The sequence below is a fragment of the Physeter macrocephalus genome, chromosome 17 (assembly GCF_002837175.3).
Source record: "Physeter macrocephalus isolate SW-GA chromosome 17, ASM283717v5, whole genome shotgun sequence".
NCBI lineage: Eukaryota > Metazoa > Chordata > Mammalia > Artiodactyla > Physeteridae > Physeter > Physeter macrocephalus.
In genome coordinates, this window is record NC_041230.1 from 12,807,431 (window position 1) to 12,831,361 (window position 23,931).

General features: G+C 54.4%; 2 protein-coding genes across 3 annotated transcripts in view; both read right to left on the bottom strand.

The window, feature by feature from the left end:
• Positions 1–6: 6 nt before the first annotated feature.
• On the bottom strand, positions 7–23,640 carry ZC3H4 (zinc finger CCCH-type containing 4). 2 transcript variants are annotated; one of them, XM_028478336.2, is made up of 11 exons: positions 22,198–23,640; positions 20,525–20,679; positions 19,738–19,834; positions 19,494–19,633; positions 18,835–18,942; positions 17,136–17,247; positions 16,240–16,349; positions 6,846–7,210; positions 6,277–6,620; positions 3,295–3,546; positions 7–2,063 (listed from the first exon to the last, which is right to left on the bottom strand). In XM_028478336.2, exons 1-11 carry the CDS (start codon positions 22,358–22,360, stop codon positions 544–546), a joined length of 3,366 nt encoding a protein of 1,121 aa, XP_028334137.2. In that variant the 5' UTR covers positions 22,361–23,640; the 3' UTR covers positions 7–543. The 2 variants fall into 2 exon arrangements, with proteins under 2 accessions (XP_028334137.2, XP_054935006.1); XM_055079031.1 differs by lacking the exon at positions 3,295–3,546.
• The window catches only part of LOC129391460 (neuronal PAS domain-containing protein 1-like), a 12,168-nt gene continuing 10,773 nt past the window's right edge, over positions 22,537–23,931 (bottom strand). The window contains exon 6 of the mRNA XM_055079269.1: positions 22,537–22,608. Within this exon, the coding sequence (XP_054935244.1) occupies positions 22,537–22,608 (72 nt within the window). The remainder of the gene's footprint in view (positions 22,609–23,931) is intronic.

The following is a 23,931-nucleotide window of genomic DNA, read 5'->3' on the forward strand; positions in this document are numbered from 1 at the left end:
GGGTCCTGCCCACCATCTCGGCTCCGTCTCTTCTTGCTCACGCACCACAGGGTGAGCAGCGCTCAGTGCCTTCTCGATGCCTGCTGTTCCCTTTGTCCTGGGTGGGGGGGGTAGGATGGGGGGCAGGGGCCAAGCTTTGCCCAGAAAACCCACCAGACCCCCAGCCACCAAACTGGGGCCCCAGCCTTTAAGGAGTCCCTGAAAATCAGGCCTGGCCAGGCCAGGCGGAGTGCCAGCTGGGGCTGAGGCCCAGGGGACTCGCAACTGTACACATGCACGTGTAGGTTTTCTTGGCGGGAGCCTAGGAGCCCCGCAGCACTGACCAGAAGTTAAAGATGGTTATATACAATTTATATGTTTCAAAGAAAGTACTACTTTAAAAAAAAAAAGGGGGGGGAGAAAAGAAAAAAGAATAGGAAAAAATAAAAGAAAGAACACCCAGACCCCCTCCCCCCTCCCCCCAAGTCCCCAACTCTGGTTGCTGCCCTTAAATATTGCCCTGGGAAGGGTGGGGTGCAGGGAGCGCTCAACTCCAGCTTAACACTACTGGCAAAAGGGGGAGGCAGTGGGGTCAAAGCCTTTAAAAACATCTTTCAGGGACCCAGCGTCCTGCTCACCCTCTTGGGCCGGGCTGTTGCCAGCAAATGGGCTTCCGGAGCCCGTCTTGGGTGCCTGTTTCACGGTCCCGAAGAGGGTGGGCACCGGGAGGTTGTGCACGCCGGGCTGGGGCGGGGCGCCCTCTGCTGGCGGGGCGCCCGTGGCGGCGGCGGGGGCCGCAGCGGCCTTGGGCCGGGGCCGGTTGTAACTGTTGTACCTGTCTGTGGCCGTGGCTGCGGCCCCATCTGCCCCGGACTTCCCCGATTCAGGCTGTTCCAGGGCGGACTTGCGGACAAACGGGGGCTCCTTGGCCTTGGTGGCGGAGCTCTTGCCATTGCTCTCAGGGCCCTTGGGCTGGGTGCCTGCATCAGCGGCCGGCTCTGCAGCTTTGCCACCCGCGTTGGGAGTCCTGGGGTCGTAGAGGCTGATGCCGCTCAGCACGCTGCTCTGCCCACTCCCGCTGCCCTGGCCCAGGCCACCGGCTGCCAGCACGCGGGGGTCATAGGGGGCGGTGGCTGGCGGGGAGGACTCCCCGCTGGGGCTGACAGCTGGAGAGAGCGCTTCGGTGGGGCCAGGCTTGGCCGCCCGGGAGCAGGCAACAGAGTCTGCTGGTTTCTGCAGCCGGGGATCGGTGGGTGTCTTCCGCACTCGGGGGTCACTGGGCTTGTCACCGGGGCCAGGGGCCGCCGAGGGGCCAGTGGCATTGACAGTCTTGAGGATGCGAGAGAGGAGCTCAAAGTCAGGCAGGTTGGAGCCAGATGTGCTGGGATCTGTAGAGGCGCCTGGGCGCTGCCGGGGGTTGGGGGGGCCCGAGGTGGTGGAGCGGTGCAGCCTGGGATCCAGGGCAGGCAGGGACTGCAGGGCCGCGGGCACGGGGGGCACTACATCCTGCTTGGGGACGGGCAGGGGGATCAGGTCCTCAGGGTTCCAGAGCACGGTGCGCGCAAAGCTCGGCTTGCTCAGGGTCACGTCCTTCTTGATGTGGCTGAACTGCTGCAGCTGCGATCGCGGGTCCCGCAGTGGGTGCCCAGGGAGGGGGTCCAGGGGAATGTTTATAGCCTTCTCCCGAAGGGCCCGTTCCCCTTCCTCCTCTTCTGCAGGGGGTGGCCCAGACCCCTTGGAGCCACTGGGGCCTGCGGGGCTGGAATGAAGGCCGCCTTCGGGCTTGGGGGTGGACAGGGAGCGAGCCAGTCGAGGGTCAGAGGGTCCTGTGTCACCTGGGCCTGAACTGCTGGAAGCCTCGGCGTGGCGGGTAAGTCTGGGGTCCCGGCTGAGGCGGGGGTCAGCCAGCCGCCCTCCCGTGGGGTGTCCCTTCTGGAGGCGGGGGTCCCCCAGCCCACTGCTGCTCAGCTCCCCGACGGAACCCTGGGGTCGGCTAGACGTCTGCTGCCTCAGGGTCTTCAGGATGGAGGTGACGCTGCTCCCACCCTCATCCTCATCGCTTGAGTACCAGTTTCCGGTGTCACCTGAGAAAAAGCAGAAAGGAGCAGGGAGAGGGTGAGTGGCCGCCACATCCGCCACCAGCCCTCTTGGACCCCATGGCAGCTCACTCCCCTGCCTCTTACCTCTCAGAACTTCAGTTTCTCCTCTCTTAAAACACCCCATCCCCACCACAGGATGCCACGAAGAGCCAGTGAGCTCAGGCAGGCCAAGCACCGAGCTTGGCAGGTCTCTGGCTATCGTTTATGGACCTTTCCCCGCATACCGGCACCATTCTAAGTGCTTTTGTCTTATTTGTCACAAACACCCAGGATATAGCGTTATCATCACGCCCATTTGACAGATGAGAAAAACAGGCACAGACAGTGCCATAAGATAAGGGGCGGAGCCAGGGTTGAGCTCAGACTCCGAGCCCAGGGCTCTGCCGCCACCTCCTCACTTCCTGGGCAGGTTCAGGCCCCAGCACGGCAGGCCTGGCTCTGAGTGCCTGTGAGCAGCTACTGCTGCCTTGGCTCTCACTGCGCTTGGGGCTCACAGACACGTGCCTCCCAGGCCCCTCAAAACGTTCCCGCGACCCAGGGCAGGGCAGTCACCAGCTGATAACAGGTGGGGTCAGGTGGGCAGACTCAGAAGCTAGCCCACGTCCAACTTTCTAGGCAGGTGCAACCGGAGCCCCTCGGGGAGGGGGCTGTCCCCTGTTCTCACTGTCCCACTTGCTCCTCGGCTCTGGTCAGGGCCACCCATGGCCTCTGGCTTCAGGTTCTAGATACCGTTTTTGTCCGCCCCCTTTCACCCTGGGGTGGATACCACCAGGTCACTGCACGGCACCTGAGACTTGGCAGCTGTGCCTGTGATTATTACAGGTTTATGTCGATGACTAGCTCTCATCTGTTGGCTTCCCGAGAACATGGTCTGGGGAAAGGGGGACTGAGAATCTCCCTACAGCCTCCTCTGTAAGGGTGCAGGGGGTGAATCCTACTGCCTGCTGTCTCCTCCAGGGACCAGCCCACCTCCCTCCTCGATGGGATCAGGGTCTCTCCCGAACCCCACGACACGGAAGGGCAGCCCCGACGTCTAATTTTAGGGACATGCAGCAGCCCCAGCAGCTTCACAGCCCTGGGCAGGGGGATCCTCCCTGGCCACAGGTCCCTTTCTGACACACAAGCCGACCTAGGCGCTCCCCACCTCTCCCTGCACGGCGGCCCGGGGGGCCTGCGCCCGCCAGGGAAAGCCCCTGCCCCTGGGGAGGACACATGCCTTCCTCATTCTCCCGGTCCTGCTTGCTGCTCTCAGCCAGCCTCCTCGCTCTCTCCTCCTCCTCCTGCTGCTTCTGCTGGATCCTCAGGTACAGGGCCCTCTGGGCCGAGGGCAGGAAGTCGGGGACACCGGCGCCCGGCTTCGGCCGGCCTGGGGGCCCTCCCTCGGGGAAGCTGTCAGGCTCCAGAGGGTGCTCGGGGAAGAGGTGCTCCCCAGGCTCCCCCGGCAGCTCTTCGTAGTGCCCGTAGTCCTCTGTGGCAGGGAAGAACCGAGGGTTCATGTCGGGAAGGGCCTCACGGCACCAACTCCGACCCACCCGTGCCCTTAACTGGAAAACCACCCCCTGATGGTGATGGGTGAGAATGTGTAGCCCGCCCCTTCCTACCCTCCCCAGGAGGGGCCCCACGGAAAGCCCAGCAGCGGAGGACGGAGCAGCCAGTGGGGGGTGGGGAAGGTCCCACCTAGGATGCAGCCACTGAGAATGGGGTTCACGGTGAGGTTTAGTGACATGGGCAAATGCTCATGAGGTGAAAACAGGACGGAACGTCGTACCGATGTTTGTAAAACACAAAGAAAAGGCTTTGAAAAGACAGAAAACAGTCCCTCTGGGGATGAGAACAGGAGAGAGGGGCTGAGGGACCTTTCACTTTTTACTCCACCCATTTCTGATCTGTCTTAATTACTCTTGATGAGCATTAATTTTATGATTCCTTTAAATAAATAAATAAATAATCCATAAAGAAAAACACACCCTAATCTCTCAGTAAACTCAGAATATGAGTTCAACCATGGTAAACAAAGACTAGTAAAGAAGAGAAGAAAACACACCCAATGTTGCTATGGCTACATGTCAACCCAGAGGCTGACGGGTGATTCCTCCTCCTCCTCCCTTTATGGGTTCCTATCTCCACAAACGTTTATGAGTGTGCTGCGGCATTTACAGGGACGGGGTAGGGGGGTGTTTCTCCCATACAGCGTCTAGGAAGCACAAGGCGGAAGGGCTTGCCTTCATTCTTGAAGGGCAGGCAGGCGCCCGGTACTAGCCACCTCCCTTCACAAATGCTACCCAAGTCAGAGCCAAAGACGAGGGGAACACCGTGGGCAGCGTTCAACGACACGCCTGGAGACTCGTGTGTGCACGTGCGTGCACGCGTGTGTGGGTCGGAGACAAAGTCCAGTTAGCACTGTCCCACAGAACGTTCTGCAACAATGAAATATCCCCTATCTGCACCGTGTGATGTGGCTCCCCTACCGAGCAGCCAAAATGTGGCCAGCGCTACCAAGAAGGTGAATCTGTAACTTAAACTAAACTTTCAGGATTAAAGTGATTAAATCTGCAAATACGTCATACACAAAGTGTATAAAGCATAAGGTGAAAGGTCACTTTCTTCTAGCCCCTGAACTTTGTAACATGTGAACTTGATGGGCGAGTCTGCTCTGAGCCGCACCCTGGCTCGGAGCTGGGGACACTCCTTAAACAACAGTCCCACCCAGTCCCCCCTGCATGGAATTCAAGAGTGTATTACCTGAGGGTTCTGCTATTTTCAATGTATTAAAAACAACTGAATAGTACTAAAAAGGTAGATTTCATGATATGGGCATTAGAGTGAATTACTCCAGAGATACCAACTGTTATCAGCTTGACAGACGTTCGGGTTTTCTTCCCCACCCAGACCTTTTCCATGCACATTTCATACACGTTGTTTAAAGGGGGAGGAAGCCCCCCTCAGGTCGCCTGCTTTTCTCACTTGAGAACACGTCACTCACCTGGCTCCCTGCCCCAAACACCTGCTCTCGTGCCTCTGAACACTACTGAGATGCCAAAGACTCTCACACCGACCTCCAGCCTGGTCAGCTCCCTGACGTCTGCATGGCTGTCAAACAGGCACCTCATGCTTAACGTGGCCAAAGCAGAAGTGCTGCCCTGCCCCAAACCTGGCTCGGCATGAACACCCAGAGCGACTCTGCCCCGCAGCTGGCATCCCCATCTGCCCCTGCTGCCTTGTCACGTTGGCCCTATGGCTCCACCTCTAAACCTATGGCCCGCAGGGTCCGGTGTGCTGGGACTTCTCTCCCCCGTCCTCCCTTTCCAAGCCACATGGACACCTTTGTTTTCCACAAACAAGATGACTGGCTGAGGCCTCCATACCTGCTGCAGCTGCCACCTAAGCCAAGCCCACGACTCCCTCCCCGCCTTCACCTCTCAGACAGGCCTCTGCTGGCTGTGACGCACCCAGCCGGCCCGGCCTCCACCCGTCACCCTCACTCGGTGGCCCATTTCACCGCCAGCAATGACCAATGCCGAAATGAGCTGACACCCTTGTTTACACATTTCCTGTCGGTTTCCCTCCACTCAGATGCAGTTAAGGCAAGGACTACGTGCTTTGCCTGCTCTGACCCCATGCCTAGAAGCACGCCTGGCCCCTGGCAGCAATGGCACATCTCGTCCTTCTGAGGGCTGCACACTGCCTCCTACTGACGCGGCACTGTCATCCAAGCACCCGACTGTCAGACGTTTAGTCTGTGACCAACGCATGTTCTCGTTTTGTAAGAAAGGAAGGAAAGGAGGAAGGAAGATGGTCAGTTGTGGGGACAGAACAAGCAGAGTCGCAAGGCAGCTCCAAGCCAAGAACCACCCCAGAAGGAGGCCGCTTCGGTTGAGGGCACCTCAGCCTTCAAGTTCAACACCATTCCACACCCGTCCCTCTAACTTCCCAAGCTCCCACTCCACACACACCAAGCAAAACTTACAGAAATTAAATAAGTTATAGCAATGGTAATCATAACACTCCTCCTCCTAGACTCAACAGGGTAGCGAATCCCACATCACTGAAAACGGTCAACCACTCACAGGACAGAGATGGAGTTGGATTCATGTTTTCAAAGACTCAGACCAAGGAAGAAAAACCAATTCTTCCTGACTACTTTCCACTGTGCAGACCCCAGCAGCCCCAGCTGGCCCCTACCCTGAGCCCTCCATACCTGCGTCCCCAATGAGTCCTGGCTCCATCTCCATGCCCTCTTGCTGCTGGTAAAAGTTTTCATAGAAGTTCTGGGCTGGTGGGATGGGGGGCATCATTCCAGAATGTGGGGAGTCTCCAGGACCATAGGGCATCATTGGAGGGCCGCCAGGGCCCATGGGAGGGCCAGGATTCATGCCAGGGCCCATTGGCATGTCAGGGTGCATGTCCGGGTGCATGTCAGGGTGCATGTCCGGGTGCATGTCGGGATGCATGTCGGGATGCATCGGGGCCCCCATCGGCCCCGGGGGTCCCATGTTGGGCCCGGGGCCCATCGGCCCTGGGGGTCCTCCGGGTCCAGGGAACCTGGAAGGAGAAAATGGTGCCCGTGAGAGGGGCTGCAGAGGAAGGGTGGCAGCCACATCCCTGAGGAGACACAGAGGCCTGCTCATGGTTGAACAACAGAGGGCTCCAGATCAGGCCTCTGAGGGCTTTGGAGAGAAGCAGGATGCTGGCCTGGTTAGGTTCCAGGCCACAGGGCCCTGGCAGAGAGGAGCCTGGCTGAGCCCAGTAAAGCCCCCAGGCACTCACCTCACACCCAGTTTCTCAGCCAGCTGTCCCGTGGGCCGCACCACGATCTCAAACAAGGAAGGGATCTTCTTGTTGTACATGTCCTGCTGCTGCTGCAGCTGTTGTGGGGACAGCGGCTCATGCACGGGCATGGGCAGCTGAGGGGGGCCGGGGGGCGGAGGGGGGGGCGGGGGCGGGGGCGGGGGGCCACCCTGCATGGGCCGGCCATTCGGAGAGGTCGGGGCCGGGGGGCCAGGTGGGCGGGGTGGGGTGGGCAGGAGGCCCACGCCAGGGGGTGGTTTGGGTAGGGGGTTGATGCCCTGCTTCTTCAGCTCCTCAACTTCCTTCTCATCCTCGGCGCCTGCCTCTGCGTCATCAGCCAACATCTGTGGGCCAGAAGGACAAAACAGTGAGAGTAAGGACAGGGGAGGAGGCGGGTTGGAATGCACTCCTCCAGGGTTGAGACCCGAATTTGCTGAGGGTATCTCTTCAATACCCTGAGGCCCTTACAGCAGTGATCCCCAACCCCCAGGCCACGGACTGGTACTGGTATGTGGCCTGTTAGGAACCGGACCACACAGCAGGAGGTGAGCGGCGGGCAAGCGAAGCAAAGCTTCGTCAGTATTTACAGCCGCTCCCCGTTGCTTGCATTCCTGCCTGAGCTTGGCCTCCTGTCAGATCAGCGTGGGCATTAGATTCTCATAGGAGCTCGAACCCTACTGTGAACCGCGCACGTGAGGGACCTAGGTTGTGCGCTCCTTATGAGACTCTAACACCTGATGATCTGAGGTGGACCTGAGGCGGTGATGCTAGCACTGGGGAGCGGCTGCAGATACAGATTATCACTAGCAGAGAGGTCTGACTGCACAGAGACCATAATAAATCGGTTGTTTACAGACTCATATCAAAACCCTATCAGTGAGTGGCAAGTGACAATTAAGCTGCATCTTACGGAGTAGACTGGACATAAGCAACATACTTCGGGTGTCACTGTCTCCCATCACCCCCAGATGGGACCATCTAGTTGCAGGAAAACAAGCTCAGGGCTCCCACTGATTCTGCATTACGGTGACTTGTATAATTATTTCATTATATATTACAAATAAAGCGCACAATAAATGCAACGCACTTGAATCACCCTGAAACCATCCCCCATCCCCAACCCGGTCCGTGGAAAAACTGTCTTCCACAACACCGGTCCCTGGTGCCAAAAAGTTTGGGGACCGTTGCCTTACAGCGTAAGGCCAAGGACCACAAAGCCTCTCTGGCACAAAAGTCATCGCCCCATACCACTGCCGCATCCCTTCTCGGTGAACAGCTGACAGGGGAGCCATTCTTATTTGGCAGCAAAATACATGCAACATACTATGTACTATTTCACCATTTTCAAGTGGACAATTCAAGGATGTTAAGTACATTCGCGATGCTGTATAACCACCCTCTCTTATCTAGTTCTAACACTGCCGAAGAAGACTCCATACCCATTAAGCAGTCACTCCCCATGCCCTGCTCCCTCCCAGCCCCTGGCAACCACCAATCTACTTTCTGTCTATGGATTTGTCTATTCTGGACATTTCATGGAAACGAAATCCTATAATATTGTAGCCTTTTGTGACTGGCTTCTTTCACTTAGCATGACATTTTCAAGGTTCATCCATGTTGTAGCTGTATCATCTATTTTATCTATTTCATGGCTGATTAACAGTTTATTGTTCAGGGCTTCCCTGATGGTGCAGTGGTTAATCCGCCTGCCAATGCAGGGGACACGGGTTCAAGCCCTGGTCCGGGAAGATCCCACATGCCGTGGAGCAACTAAGCCCATGCACCACAACTAGTGAGCCTGTGCTCTAGAGCCCGCGAGCCACAACTGCTGAGCCCACGCACCACAACTACTGAAGCCCTCACGCCTAGAGCCCGTGCTCCATAACAAGAGAAGCCACCACAATGAGAAGCCCGCGCACTCCAACGAAGAGTAGCCCCCGCTCACCGCAACTAGAGAAAGCCCACGCACAGCAACAAAGACCCAACGCACCCAAAAATAAATAAAAATAAAATAAATTTATATATTTAAAAAAAAGTTCATTGTTCTGTTTGAATTTTAAGGGCCCCTCACCGCACTTGCGATCAAAACCCAATCGCTTACGAGGACCCACAGGGCCTGACAGCAGGGCTGGGTGTCTGGGGAGGACTTCACAGCACCCTGGAAGCTTCATTTCCTTCTATGGTGTGCGGACTCCTCCACCCTGAGCACCCAGCTCTGTTTCAGTTCTGCGGACAGCTAAGCTCTTTCCCCAGCAGGGTCCTGGCCTGGACCAGGCCTCTCCCCAGGCATTCATTTTCCCCTCCATTCTTAATGTATGGCTCCGTATCCCCCAATTGCTGGGGTCTCTTATTAAAGGTCAACTCAGAGAGACTGGCCAGATCTCCTGTATTTACCACCGGAACACCATTAGCTCCCTTGAAAGCACTGCCCAAGCTTTGTAAGATTTTACATTTAGTTGTTTCTTTGTTTATTCCTGGCCCGACGACTACCAACTCCACAAGGGCAAGACCCGCAGGGTCCACCATAAGGCCTGTTACAGGGGTAGGTGGACAATTCCAAAGTCTGGATTCAAGCAGAACGTCTCACCAATTAGGATCCTGGGCAGAAGTTAACACTGCAGACCTGCCTGCTTCTCTTGGAAGGCCAGCTTGCAATGCTGGCCTTTGGCTGGTGCCTGGGAACCTGGATTTCGAGAGGGTTCCCAGGACTCCCTGACTGCTAAGAGGGGCTCACTGTGTCTAAACCGTTTGCACAAACAGCATGCTTTCTGCGGAACATCCCTTTTCCTTCTGGGAGTCTGGGATTTTGTACGTGCCAGGCAGAGACTGCCCTCAGTAAAAACCCTGGGCACCGACTCTCTACTGCACGCCCATGGTGGACAGCGTTCTACACGTTCTGTCACAACCTGAGGAGTTATACACGTCCCATGTGACTCCAGGGGACGAGGACTCTTGGAAGCTGATGCCTGGTTTCAGCCTTTACCGCCTGCCTTTTCTCTTTGTGCATTCTGCTTTGTGTGCTTTCACTGGAGCTAAATCTTAGCCAGCTCGGCCCTGGGAGTCTCCCCCAAAAATTGTCCAACCTGGGCCCAGGTGGCCTTAGGGACCTCGGCACACATGCCTTAGCGGATCCTAACGCGGGGCTCTGAGATGCCCCGGCACCTCAGCCTCAGCACTGCTCAAGACAACTCCTCCTCTTGCTCCTCCGCCCAGGGACAGCGGTGGCGGCATGGGTGGCGGAGGCAGGACTTCCTGGCGGGTGTCAGGCAGTTCCCAGCTTTTCTCTCTCCTAACCATCAGCAACAGTATGTGGACCCAGGGACGCAGGGTCCAAGAAGAATCTGGCTTCAAGGGGCATGGAAAACTTGCAAGTCTGATCAGTGGAAAACATCTGTTCCCTTAGAGCCCTGCTACTCAAGGTGTGGTCTGTCTGTGGACCAGCAGCACAGGGGGACCCGCTGAACTAGGACCACATTTCACACGTGTCCACCGCAGTGTGGGAAATGCTGCCTGAGACTAGCTGTGCTGAGAGAGCCCCGCACCTCGCGGTGTCTTTTAGCACTGCTCTCAGGGGCGGCGGAGGGGCCGCAGCCACAGAGGCAGCCCTGACTGCTCCACTGCCCCACGTTCCGCTCGCTTCCCTTCCAGCCAGCTGGCCCCTTTTGGTCCCTCAACTGTGTGTAGCTGTTGCTCGCACTGTGACCCCAGCCCAGCACATGCCTCCCTCGCCCCTCCTTCCTGCCTGTTATTCACCTGGGGCCAGCGAGTGTCACCTCCTCACTGAGCCTTGCCCCATGGTAGCCTGTTTGAGGGCCTCCGGGCTCCCTGCACATTCCCTCCACTGCCCCGATCCCAGTGTGTAATCGGCGTCTACCTGATGACTGGATCCTGTCTCCTCATCACTGCGTCCCCGGTGCCCAGGACAGCGCCTGCTACAAAGCAGGCGTGACCACACATTTGTTAAATAAATGAGCAAAGAAAACAGCCAAGCACACCTTCCCCTGAATTCTCTGGGCTCCAGAGGATGGGGCACAGGGGACTCAAGAAGTTAAGGCTTTGCCGGGCCTACCAGGTTGCTTGGTGCTCCTCTGGGTTCGCCTCCCCTGCACACCGCCTCCCTGCTCCGCCGTCCCCCTTCGGCTGGGGCTCCCACACCACCTCTCTGGCCAGAGCTACAGGTACCATCTCCATCTGGCCGCACCTCATTCCATGCGCCTCCCGCTCCTCCGCAGGCCACTAGCTGGGCTGTGAGGGGAGGACCCCGCACCCCTCCCTTCTCTTATCCCCACCCCCAAACTCCGCCCTGGAACTGCTGCCCAGCTCAAACCCGCCCTCCGGCCCGGGCCCCACCTTCTCTGAGCGGGACCCTGCCCCAGCCTCTCTGCACTCACTCTCGCACTCGGGCAGAGCAGCCTCGGTCACAGAGCCAAAGCCCTGCACTGCTAGATCCTCTCAATGGCAACAAAATGCCCTCAGGTGTAGGCAAAACCTAAGGAGGAGGTTATACCTCATTAAACAGGAACAAACTTGACCACAACTTCCTCCCTGCCCAGGGAGGGGATGCCGTGGTCCAGCCACCAAATGCGCCACACTCCCCTCGCCCCCGAGACTAGGGTCACACACCTCTGTACCGCCCAGCACTCGGGGACACCCAGCCAACGGCACCTGCGCGGGGGACAGAGGCTGAGGTGATCCTTCCACTGCCATCCCCGGCCGGGTCCTGCGCTCAGCACACAGGGCCACGCGGTGAACTCAATGACCAAACGAACTGAAGCACTGGCCCACAGGACAGCCCCTACGAGCGTATCGCATGTCCCCAGGCAAGGCGGGCCCCCTCTCTCTCACACGAGTACCTCCCGGGGTCCCGTCACTTCCGCTTCCCCACTGTGCCCCGCAATTGGGGCTTCCACACCCATTCCACGCTGGGGAGAAGTCTCACCTCACAGCGGGCTCCCACTCCAGGACTTTGCGCCCCTCACCCCTCGCGCAGACCCCACAACACCCTGACGAGGACTCCAGCGCGGGACACAGCCAGCTCCCTGCACTTATCTCTTTACCCGCCACCCACACTGGGCCGCAAGTGCTGCCTCAACAGCAAGGGCTGAATCTCATCAGAGCCCAGAACACTGATGCATAAGATACATAGGAGAAGTCAACACCCCACCCCCACCCTGAAAAGCTGAACCCAAACCATCCAGGCAGTCCTTCGGCACATCTATCCCTAGAGACTCCCACGCCCCTTCCTGGGCCTCTGCAGCAAGGAGCTCCCTCACACCACACAACCAGGGCCTTGCTGGGTCCCACAACCTCCCCCGCCAGGACTGATTCTGCATGATTCCCGGGTTTCCGAAAGTCAAAGTCATCCCCTCAACGGAAAAGGACAGCCACACCTGTGGATACACATAGACACATGGGCCAAGGTTCATGGGCCAAGGAAATAAGCTCATGTCCATTTGTTAAAAATTCATTCTAAGCTTTGGGAATTCCCTGGTGGTCCTGTGGTTAGGTTAAGACTCTGGGCTTCCACTGCAGGGGGCGCGGGTTCAATCCCTGGTTGGCGAACTAAGATCCTACAGGCGAACTAAGATCCTGTATGGCACGGACAAAAAAAAAAAAAAAATCTAAGCTTTTGCCCCAAACTGCTAACAAATCAATGTTCTTCAACTGGTGACTAGATAGACAATCTCAGCTCACCCACACGGTGGAGTACTACTCAAGAACAAACAGCGATGAACTACCAATACTTGCAACAATGTGGATGAATTTCAAACACCTCATGCAGAATGAAAGACGGCAGATTCAAAAGGCTATTATAGGGCTTCCCTGGTGGCGCAGTGGCTAAGAATCCGCCTGCCAATGCAGGGGACACGGGTTCGAGATCTAGTCCGGGAAGATCCCACGTGCCGCGGAGCAACTAAGCCCTTGTGCCACAACTACTGAGCCTGTGCTCTAGAGCCTGCGTGCCACAACTACTGAGCCTGCACTCTAGAGCCTGTGAGCCACAACTACTGAAGTTCACATGCCACAACTACTGAAGCCCGCGCGCCTGCCTAGAGCCTGTGCTCACAACGAGAAGTCACTGCAATGAGAAGCCCGCACACCACAACGAAGAGTAGCCCCCGCTCACCACAACTAGAGAAAGCCCACGCACAGCAACGAAGACCCAACACAGTGAACAAATAAATTTAAAAAATAAATAAATTTATAAAAAAACAAAAAGCAAAAGGCTATATAAACCGCACACGTTTAGAAGCTACATACCATATGTCTATTTATATGACTTTCTTGAAAAGGCAAAAAACAGGGACAGAAAACAGATCAGTGGTTTCCAGGGGCTGGAGATGGGAGAGGCACTGATTACAAAAGGGGAGGGGTTTTGGGAGTGAAAAGAATGAATTTCCTTTACCTAGACTGTGAGGTGGTCACATGACTCTCTGTGTTTGTCAAAATTCACAGAACTAGGGAATTCCCTGGCTGTCCAGTGGTTAGAGCTCTGCGCTTCCACTGCAGGGCGCATGGGTTCGATCCCTGGTTGGGGAACTAAGATCCGGCATGACGCCCAGCGCAGCCAAAAAAAAAAGTTCACAGACCTAAACAGGGACACTTTTTTTTTTTTTTAGACTGGATACAAACTATACCTTGACAAACCTGACTATAAAACAGTATATGTATAAAACAGTAATTGAAGTATTTAATGGTAAAGAACCATAATGTATGCAACTTATTTTCAAATGGCTCAAGGAAAAAAAATAAATGAGAGCAAAGTGATAAAGCAAATGGGGCAAAATAATGCTGACAGAGGAATCTAGGTGGAGGGAATTGTTTGCATTATTCTTTTTTTTTTTTTTTTTTTTTGCGGTACACGGGCCTCTCACTGTTGTGGCCTCTCCCATTGCAGGGCACAGGCTCCGGACGCGCAGGCTCAGCGGCCATGGCTCACGGGCCCAGCCGCTCCGCGGCATGTGGCGGTACACGGGCCTCTCACTGTTGTGGCCTCTCCCATTGCAGGGCACAGGCTCCGGACGCGCAGGCTCAGCGGCCATGGCTCACGGGCCCAGCCGCTCCGCGGCATGTGGGATCTTCCCGGACTGGTACACAAACCCATGTCCCCTGCATCGGCAGGCGGACTCTCAACCACTGCGCCACCAGGGAAGCCCTATTTGCATTATTCTTGCCACTTGCTCTCATGTTACAGTCACTGACAGTCCCAAAGGGAGGCACATCTCAAACCTAGAGTGGATGGCTGGAAGCTGATGTATCTGGACAGACAGAAATGTCACCAAGAAGCAAGAAAATAAAGCTGAAGTAAAGGGTGGAAGAGAGAGCACAGACATTTCAGGAGAGGATGACGAAGGCCCTGTCCTAAGTGGCACCACAGCTTGGACCCAAGGGCTGCCCAGGAGCCTCAGGGCCCAGCCCTAGTTGATCAAGCTGCAACTATGTCCAGGAGAGAAGGAAATGGCTGACCCCACACGTTTATCAGGGTTACTCTGGGCCCATTGTAAAGGTTTAAGTTTTACTTTCTGACCACCCAAATTCGATTCTGGAATGGTTTTTCCAGGTTCAACACTCATTTTTAAGCTACTGAGACTTGACTTTCGATAGGGGATGTTACTGATACTCTCAAAATGTTTGTGGCCAGAAATGGAAACGTGCCACTTTGATTTGCTTTGAGTTTTTATTAGGGTGTCTAGAGCTGTGCTGTCCAATATAGTGGTCACTGGCCATGTGTGGCTACTGGGTGCTTGAAATGGGGCTATAAGTAGAAAATAAACACTAGATTCCTCAGACTTAGTACCAAAAAAACACAAAAAACCCCCCAAATATCGTAATTATTTCATCATTTATTACCTGCTGAAGTGGTACTTTGGACATGGATACACTGGGTTAAATAAGATATACTGGTAACACTAATTTCATCTCTTTTTACTTTTCTAATGTGGCTACTAAAAAATTTAAATTTGTGGCTCTGTGGTGTTCCTACTGGACAGGACTGGGCTAGAGAGCAAACTCTGAACCACCAGCAGGGGGCAGTCCTCAGTCAGAGATTATTTCGTTCTTCAAATGAGAAATGAAGCCGCCATGACTTTTCCCACTCCTTACCTCACAGATTCTGGACAGCTACCAGTTACAAAACCCTATTCCTAGGATAACAGGCCAAAGGACCTGGTAAAGATGAGAACTTTCTCCATAAATGCTCTCCCAATGAGGAGTGTACGTTCTCTTGCTTTGCTTGTGTAGGGCTTCCCCTCAACCCCTCAGGCAGTCCCGGCCCGCATGGGTAGATTCCTGAACCTGGCTGAAGCACCGATTCTTTCCATTCTCAAAAAACAGCCGATCTCCTTAAACTTTCTGGGAACCAGAGAGAAGGCAGGAAAGCCTTCATGTGAAAGGACACATGTTCTCGCACCCATTCACCCTGTGATGGATGTCAGGAAATCAAGGACAGGAACCAGAGGCCCCAAAGTCCTCAGCCTGACTCCTCAGGGAGAACAACAGACATGAGAATGAGTTTCAAATGTCATCTGCCTGGGTAAGGAAGCCCTGATACCTCACTGGAGGAAGTCTCCCCATCGTGAGAGCCCCCAATTGCCCCATGCTTTTTCTACTACATAAAAGAATCCTTAAGACTTGAAAAGAAACGTTTGACCCTTCCATCAAAACAGAACCCATCCAGGGACTTCCCTGGTGGCCAAGTGGTTAATGATCTGCCTGCCAATGCAGGGGACACGGGTTCAAGCCCTGGTCCGGGACGATCCCACGTGCCACGGAGCAACTAAGCCCGTGCGCCACAACTACTGAGCCTGCGCTCTAGAGCCCAGGCACCACAACTACTGAAGCCCGCGTGCCTAGAGCCCGTGCTCCGCAAAAAAGAGAAGCCGCCACAATGAGAAGAAGCCCACGCACTGCCAACTAAGAGTAGCCCCTGCTCACCGCAACTAGAGAAAGCCCACGCGCAGCAATGAAGACCCAGCACAGCCAAAAATTTAAAACGTAAATGACTTAAAAAATAATTTAAAAACAGAACCCATCCGAAGTCTCACCTCCTCTTTGTATACCACGGGCTCTCTCTAAAGGACAGTTAAGAAATCACAAGGTATGTTTGGAGACACACCACACAACATTCCTTTTAGGGAGCCGCCCCTCCAGGGAAAACCATCCCGGCCGGAAAGAAGACACACGTGTGATCACCTCAATTCTCCCTGCAGAGAAAACAGTCCCCATTTCCTCCTGAACATGGCCCAGCTCCAATCAACGCAACCGGGGATTCTGGTCCCGCACAGAGGCCAGACAGGAGGGCTGCAGTGCCAGGCCGTGGCAGGCACACCTCCTGGTCCCCATCAGCTACGGCTGCTGTCAGCCTGGACGTTACCTTGTCCAAGAGCTCTCTGGTCTCCTCGGTCAGGGGGTCGTGAGAGAACATGCAGTCATCGCCGTTGATGCAGTTCCCGGTCGTGTGGTACAACTTACATGGAAAATCACGTTCACGGCAAGTTAAGGCAAATGCCTTACCTCATGAAACCCACCCAAGGACAGAATCCAAGCCCCTTTGTTTTAGAGACAAGGAAACTGAGGCCCAGAGAGGCAAAGTGGCTGGCTCAGAGCTGCACAGCAGGTTGGCAGCTGACCCAAGATGAGACCCCGGTTCTCGACACCCCCACTCTGTGGAGTGCTTCCCGCCCCACCACGCTGGCCTTGAGGCTGTGTCCTCAGAGCCTCACTCAACAGAAGAGGGGAGAAGTTCAACGATTTGACCATGGTTACACAGCCATTTGAAAAATCTCAGAAAGATAACAGGCAATGGTATAAGCCAGTCTCGAGAGTACACTTGACCCTTGAACAACATGGGAGTTAGGGGTGCCAACTCAGTCAAAAATCTGAGTATAATTTATAATCCGTCCTCCATACCCTCAGTTCTGCATCTTTGGATCCAACCAACCACAGATCGTGTAGTACTGCAGTATTTACTACTGAAAACAAAACAATCTCTGAGTGGACCTGCAGAGTTCAAACCCATGTTGTTCAAGGGTCAACTGTGTACGTAAAGGGAACATATAACGTGTGTGCCTCTGTTTAGTCACCTGCAGACTAGGAAGAGCAGACCCACCACAGTGCAGATTTGAGGGTTAAGAGATGGATGCGCAGAAAGCTACTGGCACAGTACTGGCACAGAGAGCGAAAGTGTGGTGAAGATCAGCTGTTATCAACAATAAGGAGAAAAGGAGCTCTGCACCCTCAATCAGGTCAAATGTGGGCACCAAAGGATATCATGCATATAGGGGCAGTTCTCGGCTCTGGCACAAAATCCGGTGATGTAAAACTTGCACAGTTCTCGCTTCTTTGGTAGCTCGATGTCGTGGCTAAAATTACAGTGGTCTCCCTGGAAGAGAAGCAGTGAAAAGGTAAGCTGTTTGCAAAAGGAAGTACTGCTCTGTCACTGCTGAAGCACACAGGGACCAACGACAGAAACAAACCCCCACCCCGACCCCAGAAAGGGCAGGAGGCCCAGGAAAGGCAGACACATAAATGCAGTTTCCCACCAACCTGAAACTTCTGCCAAAGTGTGTGGCCCTTTCTCTTGCCCCTGCCTCCCTCCCCCATGTCCCCAGTCCTCCCGGCTCCATTCTGCTGCCTTTCACTGCTTCTTTCTAACTCTTCCTCCTCTTGCCTTCACCTCTCTTACCCACTTACTGTTTGCTGCACCCACTTACTGTTTGCTGCATAACAGCCAGTATCCAGTTTCATGCTTCTTCCTTTCTAACAGAACCCCAATTGCTAACAGAACCCCAAACTCCCCAGGGAAGACAATACTGCCCTGATTTTTAAAAAAATCCCTTCATACAGTTTTCTTCCTCCTAGCCCTTGGATGTGATGCCTGGAGGCACAGCAGCCATTAAGCAACCATGAGGATGAAAGCCACACGCTTAAAGATACCAGAATAAAAAGTAGGAAGGAATTTGGGTCCCCCATGGTACCACTGACAACTGTACCAGCCCTGTAATGCCCCCATGCCCCCGCCCCAGACTTTTTTTTTTTTTGGCCACACCATGCGGCATGCAGGATCTTAGTTCACCAACCAGGGATCAAACCCACGCCAGCCACAGTGGAAGTGCAGAGTCCTAATCACCGGACCAGCAGGGAATTCCCAGACTATTCTGAGAGACAAATGTCTATGTGTTTAAGCCAGTGGAGTTGAGTTTTCTGCTATTTGTAGTCAAACTGTACAATCCAAACAAAACAACATCCAGGCAAACTGAAAAGAGAAACTGTTCTATACCCGTTCCCCCTTTCTCTTAGGAATAGCTACTTTTTTGTTTATATATATTTCAAGTTTCTAAAAATATATGAATTGCAACTATAATAAGGACTATTTTACATACAAACACATCTTTGTTGTAAACACAGTAATATTTTTTCCTAAGACGGGTACGCAGGTGCAGTACTCCCTGGGTACTTGCTTGCCAATATCTGCCTGCTGCCTGTATACCTGAAAAAAAAGCTGCCTGGCTGAATTAACACTGGATTATACTTGCTTCCTTCAGAACTTTCAGGTAATTGGCCCATCTTCTGGCATTATACTCTGCTGTGAAGGTCAAGGCTGACCTTGACCACCTTTTCTGTCTGGATGCCTTAATGATCCCCTCTCCGACACTGAAGTTCAGTAACTCAATCAGGATACGTTACACCTTTGCACGAGCATCAATTCTAACAAAACGTTTGAGGCCATATGGATTGGTGAAAATTTTGGCCAAAAAAAATCCTCCCAAACCAAAAAGACCCAGATGTGTCACCAATCTTGTCCTGGCTCTTCAGTCACTCTTGAGGAGTGAACTAAGTCTTCCAGTCTCTCAGACAATCACTCCAAGCCGACCAGAACACTGCCCCCAGTGAGTGTGGCCTCCAGAACATTCCCAGAGGCCCATGTGTCCCTGCTCTGGGCACCCTGGTACTGGAACTGGCCCCTTACCCATGTGCACCGCCCTTCCACGAAGTATTTGCAGATGACTTTGCCTTTCTTGTCAGACTGCTGGTGGGGCTTGTCATGGTCACCCCTCCGGTAGCTTCCGCCGCCGTCCTGTTAGCAACACAGAGTGTGACTATAAACGGGAATGAAGAGGAAGGGTAGGGAGGGGCCTGTGCAGGCCAGGTGGAGACGGGCTCTGAGGGAGGGAAAGCGGGACAGGCTGGCTGGCAGGGATGAGCACGCCCCCGTGTCACAGGAGTGCTGACCAGCAGCTTCCATCCAGCACCCAACTCTGTGGGGTCTGAGCCCTGGACCGCGGAGCGTGGGCAGCTGAGGACTCACGCGCCACACACCTGCGCGGGAACACATTCATTCCAAGAAGAGGCAGCACGAGCCTTCCTGGAAAACTCTCCAGGGCTAACCCAGGGACTCAGAGAACAGGTGACTGCAGGTGCTACAAAGATATGGTTTTAAAAACAGAGGGTCTCACCAGCAGCGCAACCCCCAGGAGAGATAATTAGTGCTGACAGGCCCTACAGGGAACGGCTGATGGGAGCAGGGGAACAGGACCAGCCTCGGAGGATAACTCATTAAAGAAAAAAAAAAATTTCACGAAGGAGCCTTGAGTAAAAACACCAGATCAGAACGAAGAGCCGACTTACGCCCATGTCCTCGTCGTAGAAGTCTTCGTCATCATTCATTCCGCCCTTGTTCATGCCTCCTCGGCTGCCACCTCGACCACGGCCCCGGCCCATCCCTTTCCCTCGACCTCGGGAACCCCGGCCACGGCCTCGACTTAGCCCTGCAGAGGAGAGAAAAGGCGTTGACCTGAGGCCTCTCTCCAGGACCCGAGACCGGCAGCTGCCGGGAGGCCGCCCTGTGAGCCGCCCCGGCGCCCCCGCCCACCTCGTCCGCGGCCATCCTTGGCCCGGCGGTACTGGGTCAGCTCCTTGGAGTAGTCGTCGTAGTCCTCATCTCCCATCGGCTCCTCGCCTTCTCCGTACTGGAATTCCGGAGGGAAGGGAAGCAGGAAAGTGTCATTTGGCGAACAATGAACAATGTCCTGAACTATATACTCCACCCCTCTGCCTTTTTGTACACTCGGGACAATGTCAAACTCAGAAGAGCAAGTGAGCAACCCAGTGACTCGCACCTGTGCCCCCTCTTCACACGCCACAGCCTAAGCGGTGGCCGGTCCTAGTCCTTTCCCTCGCAGTTTTCACTCTTAGCTAAGACTCCCAGCCCACTGGGCAGCTCCCAAAGGACAGCTGTGCAGCTAGAACAAGGGGCAGCGTGGCAAGGTCTCGGGCGGGGACAGAACAGTGAGTGTGGCAGGTCTCATGCGCACACGCGTTTGTGTGTGGGTGGGAGGTAAGTAAACAGGCACCTGACTGCAAAGGCATTAAATGCTTCGAGAGTACCCTCGGGAACCCTGTCTTCGGGATGGGAACTAAGGCGCTCGCTGAGAGAGCGGTGAGATGAGGATGTTTTTGACAGCTCACCCTTTGGTACTTTCTCAATTCTGAACCATAGGAAGGTTTTCTCTATTCCAAATAATAAATGAACATTTCTAAACACATAAACCTGCCATCTGATGCTTCCTTTCCACCTTAGTCTTACAGACTTAGTCTTGCAGCCCACCAGCCACCCGCCCCCACTCCCACCCCCGACCCCAAGCTGGAGAAAGCCTTACTTCCATGTCCTCTTCATAGAAGTCCTCTTCGTCCTCCGGGTGGTCTCCTCCCACGGAGCCTCTGCCTCTGCCTCGGCTACCCCTGCCCATGCCTCGGCCTCGCGACCCTCCGCGGCTGCCACGGCCTCGGTAGCCCCTGCCACGGCCTCGGTTGCCTGCGTGGTGATTCAGACAGTGAGTGTCTGAGCAAGCAGGACCCACCAGCAGAAGAGAAGTTAACCCACTGTCTGCCCAAGGTCAATCATTTCCTCCTCCTCCTCCTGTTCTAAGAAGCCTTCCCGGCTGCTCTAGGCTGAGTCACGGTCCCTGGGCCCCTGGACAGGGGTAGCTGAGCGCCGTGGACACACGCCTGCTGTAGCACTCACTACACTACCCTGACTGAGGCGCTGTCCAACACAGAGGCACCAGTCACCTGTGGCTACTGAGTACCTGAAATGTGGCTGGCCAAACTATGAAATACTGTGAGTATAGAGCGCACACTGAACTTCAAAGACTTCGTTAAAAAAGAGAGAGAGAGAATATGAAGTATCACATCTGTCTATTTTGATTACATGTTGAAATGAGATTTGGAATGTATTTATAAAATGTGCTGTTAAAATTACTTTCATCTGTTTCCTTTTACTTTTCTAATGTGACCACTAGAAAATTTGTAATTGCATGGTGGCTTGCATTATATTTCTATTGGACAGGCTAGTCCAGAATCTCCCCAAAGAGCAGGGCCTATCTAGGGAGGAGTCTAAGAAAGACCGCCGAAAGAAAGAATGACCAGCCACTCAAACAACAAGCTGGGCCTCAAGCAGGGCTAAGAACTGCTGGGCTGGAAAATTCTGGAAGCACTCTGGGGTTGGGAAATATCATTGGCAGGAGATGGTTCTAAGAGGCCAGGCTAGGTCGCTGGTGCTCTGCCCTCCCCCACCGTCCTCCTAACTGCCACAGGTTCAAGGTTCAGAGGTGTGGCAGTCCCGTGGCTGCAGTCACACTCTGTCAGGTGATGGGAGATGGGAGGCTGGGGGAGGAGGCGCCAGCTGTCAGTTACTGTCCCCAGGGGTGAGAGCTGTTCCTTCTATATCTCTTCACAGCTGACCAGGAAGTGAATTTAAAAAACAACCCTTCAGGGAGTTCCCTGGTGGTCCAGCGGTTAGGACTCGGCGCGGGGTGTGGCCAAAACCACCACCACCACCACCACCACCACCACCTTGAGCCACAGCAGTCTTCTTCTCGCCTCCCGCCAGTCTGGCTCCAACCCAACCTCTCTTCACAGCTGACCAGGAAGTGAATTTAAAAAACAACCCTTCAGGGAGTTCCCTGGTGGTCCAGCGGTTAGGTGGCGCGGGGTGTGGCCAAAACCACCACCACCACCACCACCACCACCACCACCTTGAGCCACAGCAGTCTTCTCCTTGCCTCACGCCAGTCTGGCTCCAACCCAACCACGGCTTCAGCACCGGACCCCCTTCTCACATGGCAGAACTCCGGTCCCCTGTGCTTGGGATGGAGCTCCCTGCCTGTCTCCTTCTATGCTTATCTCAGCCCTGCACGACTGCCCGTCTCTTCTCCTGGACTTGACGCTCCACGAGCACGTGGCCCATGAGGTCTGTGTGGCTCTGCACAGAGCGCCCAACCCCCAGCCCCGGCCTGCTCCGGCAACCTGGAGGAGAAGCTGCGGGTCCCACCTCGGCCCCGGCTGCTGCCCTCCTTGGCCCGCCGGTACTGGTTCAGCTCTTTGGTGAAGTCGTCGTAGTCGTCCTTGCCCACGTCCTCCTCCTCCTCCCCCTCGTACTCCCCGTACTGCTCGTTCTCGTAGTCTTCGTACATGCCGTAGCCCTTGCTGTCCATCTTGGAGTAGGCCTTCTTGGGCAGGGGCGTGGTGTGCGACGGGGGATACTGCTGGTGGGACTGATGGGGAGAGGACAGTGAGCTGGCCCTGGGGCCTCGGATTCAGACCAAGATCCCCACTATTCCCCGAACTGGGACAGCTGCCTGGGTGTCTCTGCTGTCCCTGGGGTGAGATGCTAGCCCCCAGCCACCTGAATGAGATCTGGGCTGTTGGCCCAGATGTTTCTGTTCTTCAGAAAGAGCCACAGCTTTAAAGACAATTGAGAAACACAGGCCCCACGACCCCTGAATTACTGGAGAGGGAAAAGAAGGGTGTATTTCCCAGGGATATAGAACAATCTCATTTCAGGAGGAGGCCTGATAGGCAAGAGGGATGCTCCTCAGTCAGAATTTTCCTGGGGCCTTAGAATTCAATTAATGCCTATTTGGCAACCAAACTAGAAAACTATTTAAACTGATGCTCTCCAAAGTGTGCTAGTTCCAAGAGATACTGGATGAAGTTTACAAATACACATACATGCACAAATGGAAGACACCAAGATGTCCTTCAATAGGTAAATGGATAAACAACTGGTACGTTCAGACAATGGAGTATTCAGCAATTAAAAGAAATAAGAAAGACATGGAGTGACTGTAAACGAATATTGTTAAGTGAAAGAAGTCAATCCGGAAAAGCTACGTATGAGTCCAATTAAATGACACTCTGGAACAGGCAAAACCACAGAGACAGTAAAAAGACTGGTGGTTGCGAGGGGCTTGTGGGGAGGGACTGATGAGTAGGTAAAGAAAAGAGGACTTTTAGGGAATTGAAACTATTTTATATGATAGTGTATGGTGCATATATAACAAGATGCATTTGTCAAAACCCAGAGAACTGTAAAACACGAAGGGGGACCCTAATGTAAACTGTGGACTCTAATCAACTACGTACCAACGCTGGCTAAACAATTACAACAAATGTGCCACACTAATGCAAGACATTGAAAACTGGGGAATTTTTTTTTTTAAAAAGGGACTTCCCTGGTGGCGCAGTTGTTGAGAATCCGCCTGCCAGTGCTGGGGACACGGGTTCGAGCCCTGGTCCAGGAGGGTCCCACGTGCCGGGCAGTAAGTAAGCCCGTGCGCCACAGCTACTGAGCCCGCGTGCCACAACTACTGAAGTCCACACACCTGGAGCCCGTGCTCCGCAACGAGAGGCCACCGCGATGAGGGGCCCACGCACCGCAGCGAAGAGTGGCCCCTGCTTGCCGCAGCTAAAGCCCGTGCGCAGCAACAATGACCCAACGCAGCCAAAAATAAAAATAAATAAAATTAAAAAAAAAAAAAAAACAAAACAAAAACTGGGGAACCGGGTGGGGTGGGGTGGGTAGGGAACTGGACTACCTGTTCCATTTTCTCCAAACCTAAAACTGCTCTAAAAACAACAGGGTCAGGCTTCCCTGACCAGGGGGCGCAGTGGTTAAGAACCCGCCTGCCAATGCAGGGGACACGGGTTCGAGCCCTGGTCTGGGAAGATCCCACATGCCGCGGAGCAACTAAGCCCGTGTGCCACAAATACTGAGCCTGCGCTC

Coding starts and splice junctions, on each gene's coding strand:
- ZC3H4 (XM_028478336.2), bottom strand. CDS start 22,360: ATGGACAGCAAGGGCTACGGCATGTACGAAGACTACGAGAACGAGCAG. Junction 16,350..17,135: donor GAACTGCCCCTATATGCATG/ATATCCTTTGGT, acceptor CTTGCCGTGAAC/GTGATTTTCCATGTAAGTTG. Junction 3,547..6,276: donor AGGACTCATTGGGGACGCAG/GTATGGAGGGCT, acceptor TCCCTGCCACAG/AGGACTACGGGCACTACGAA.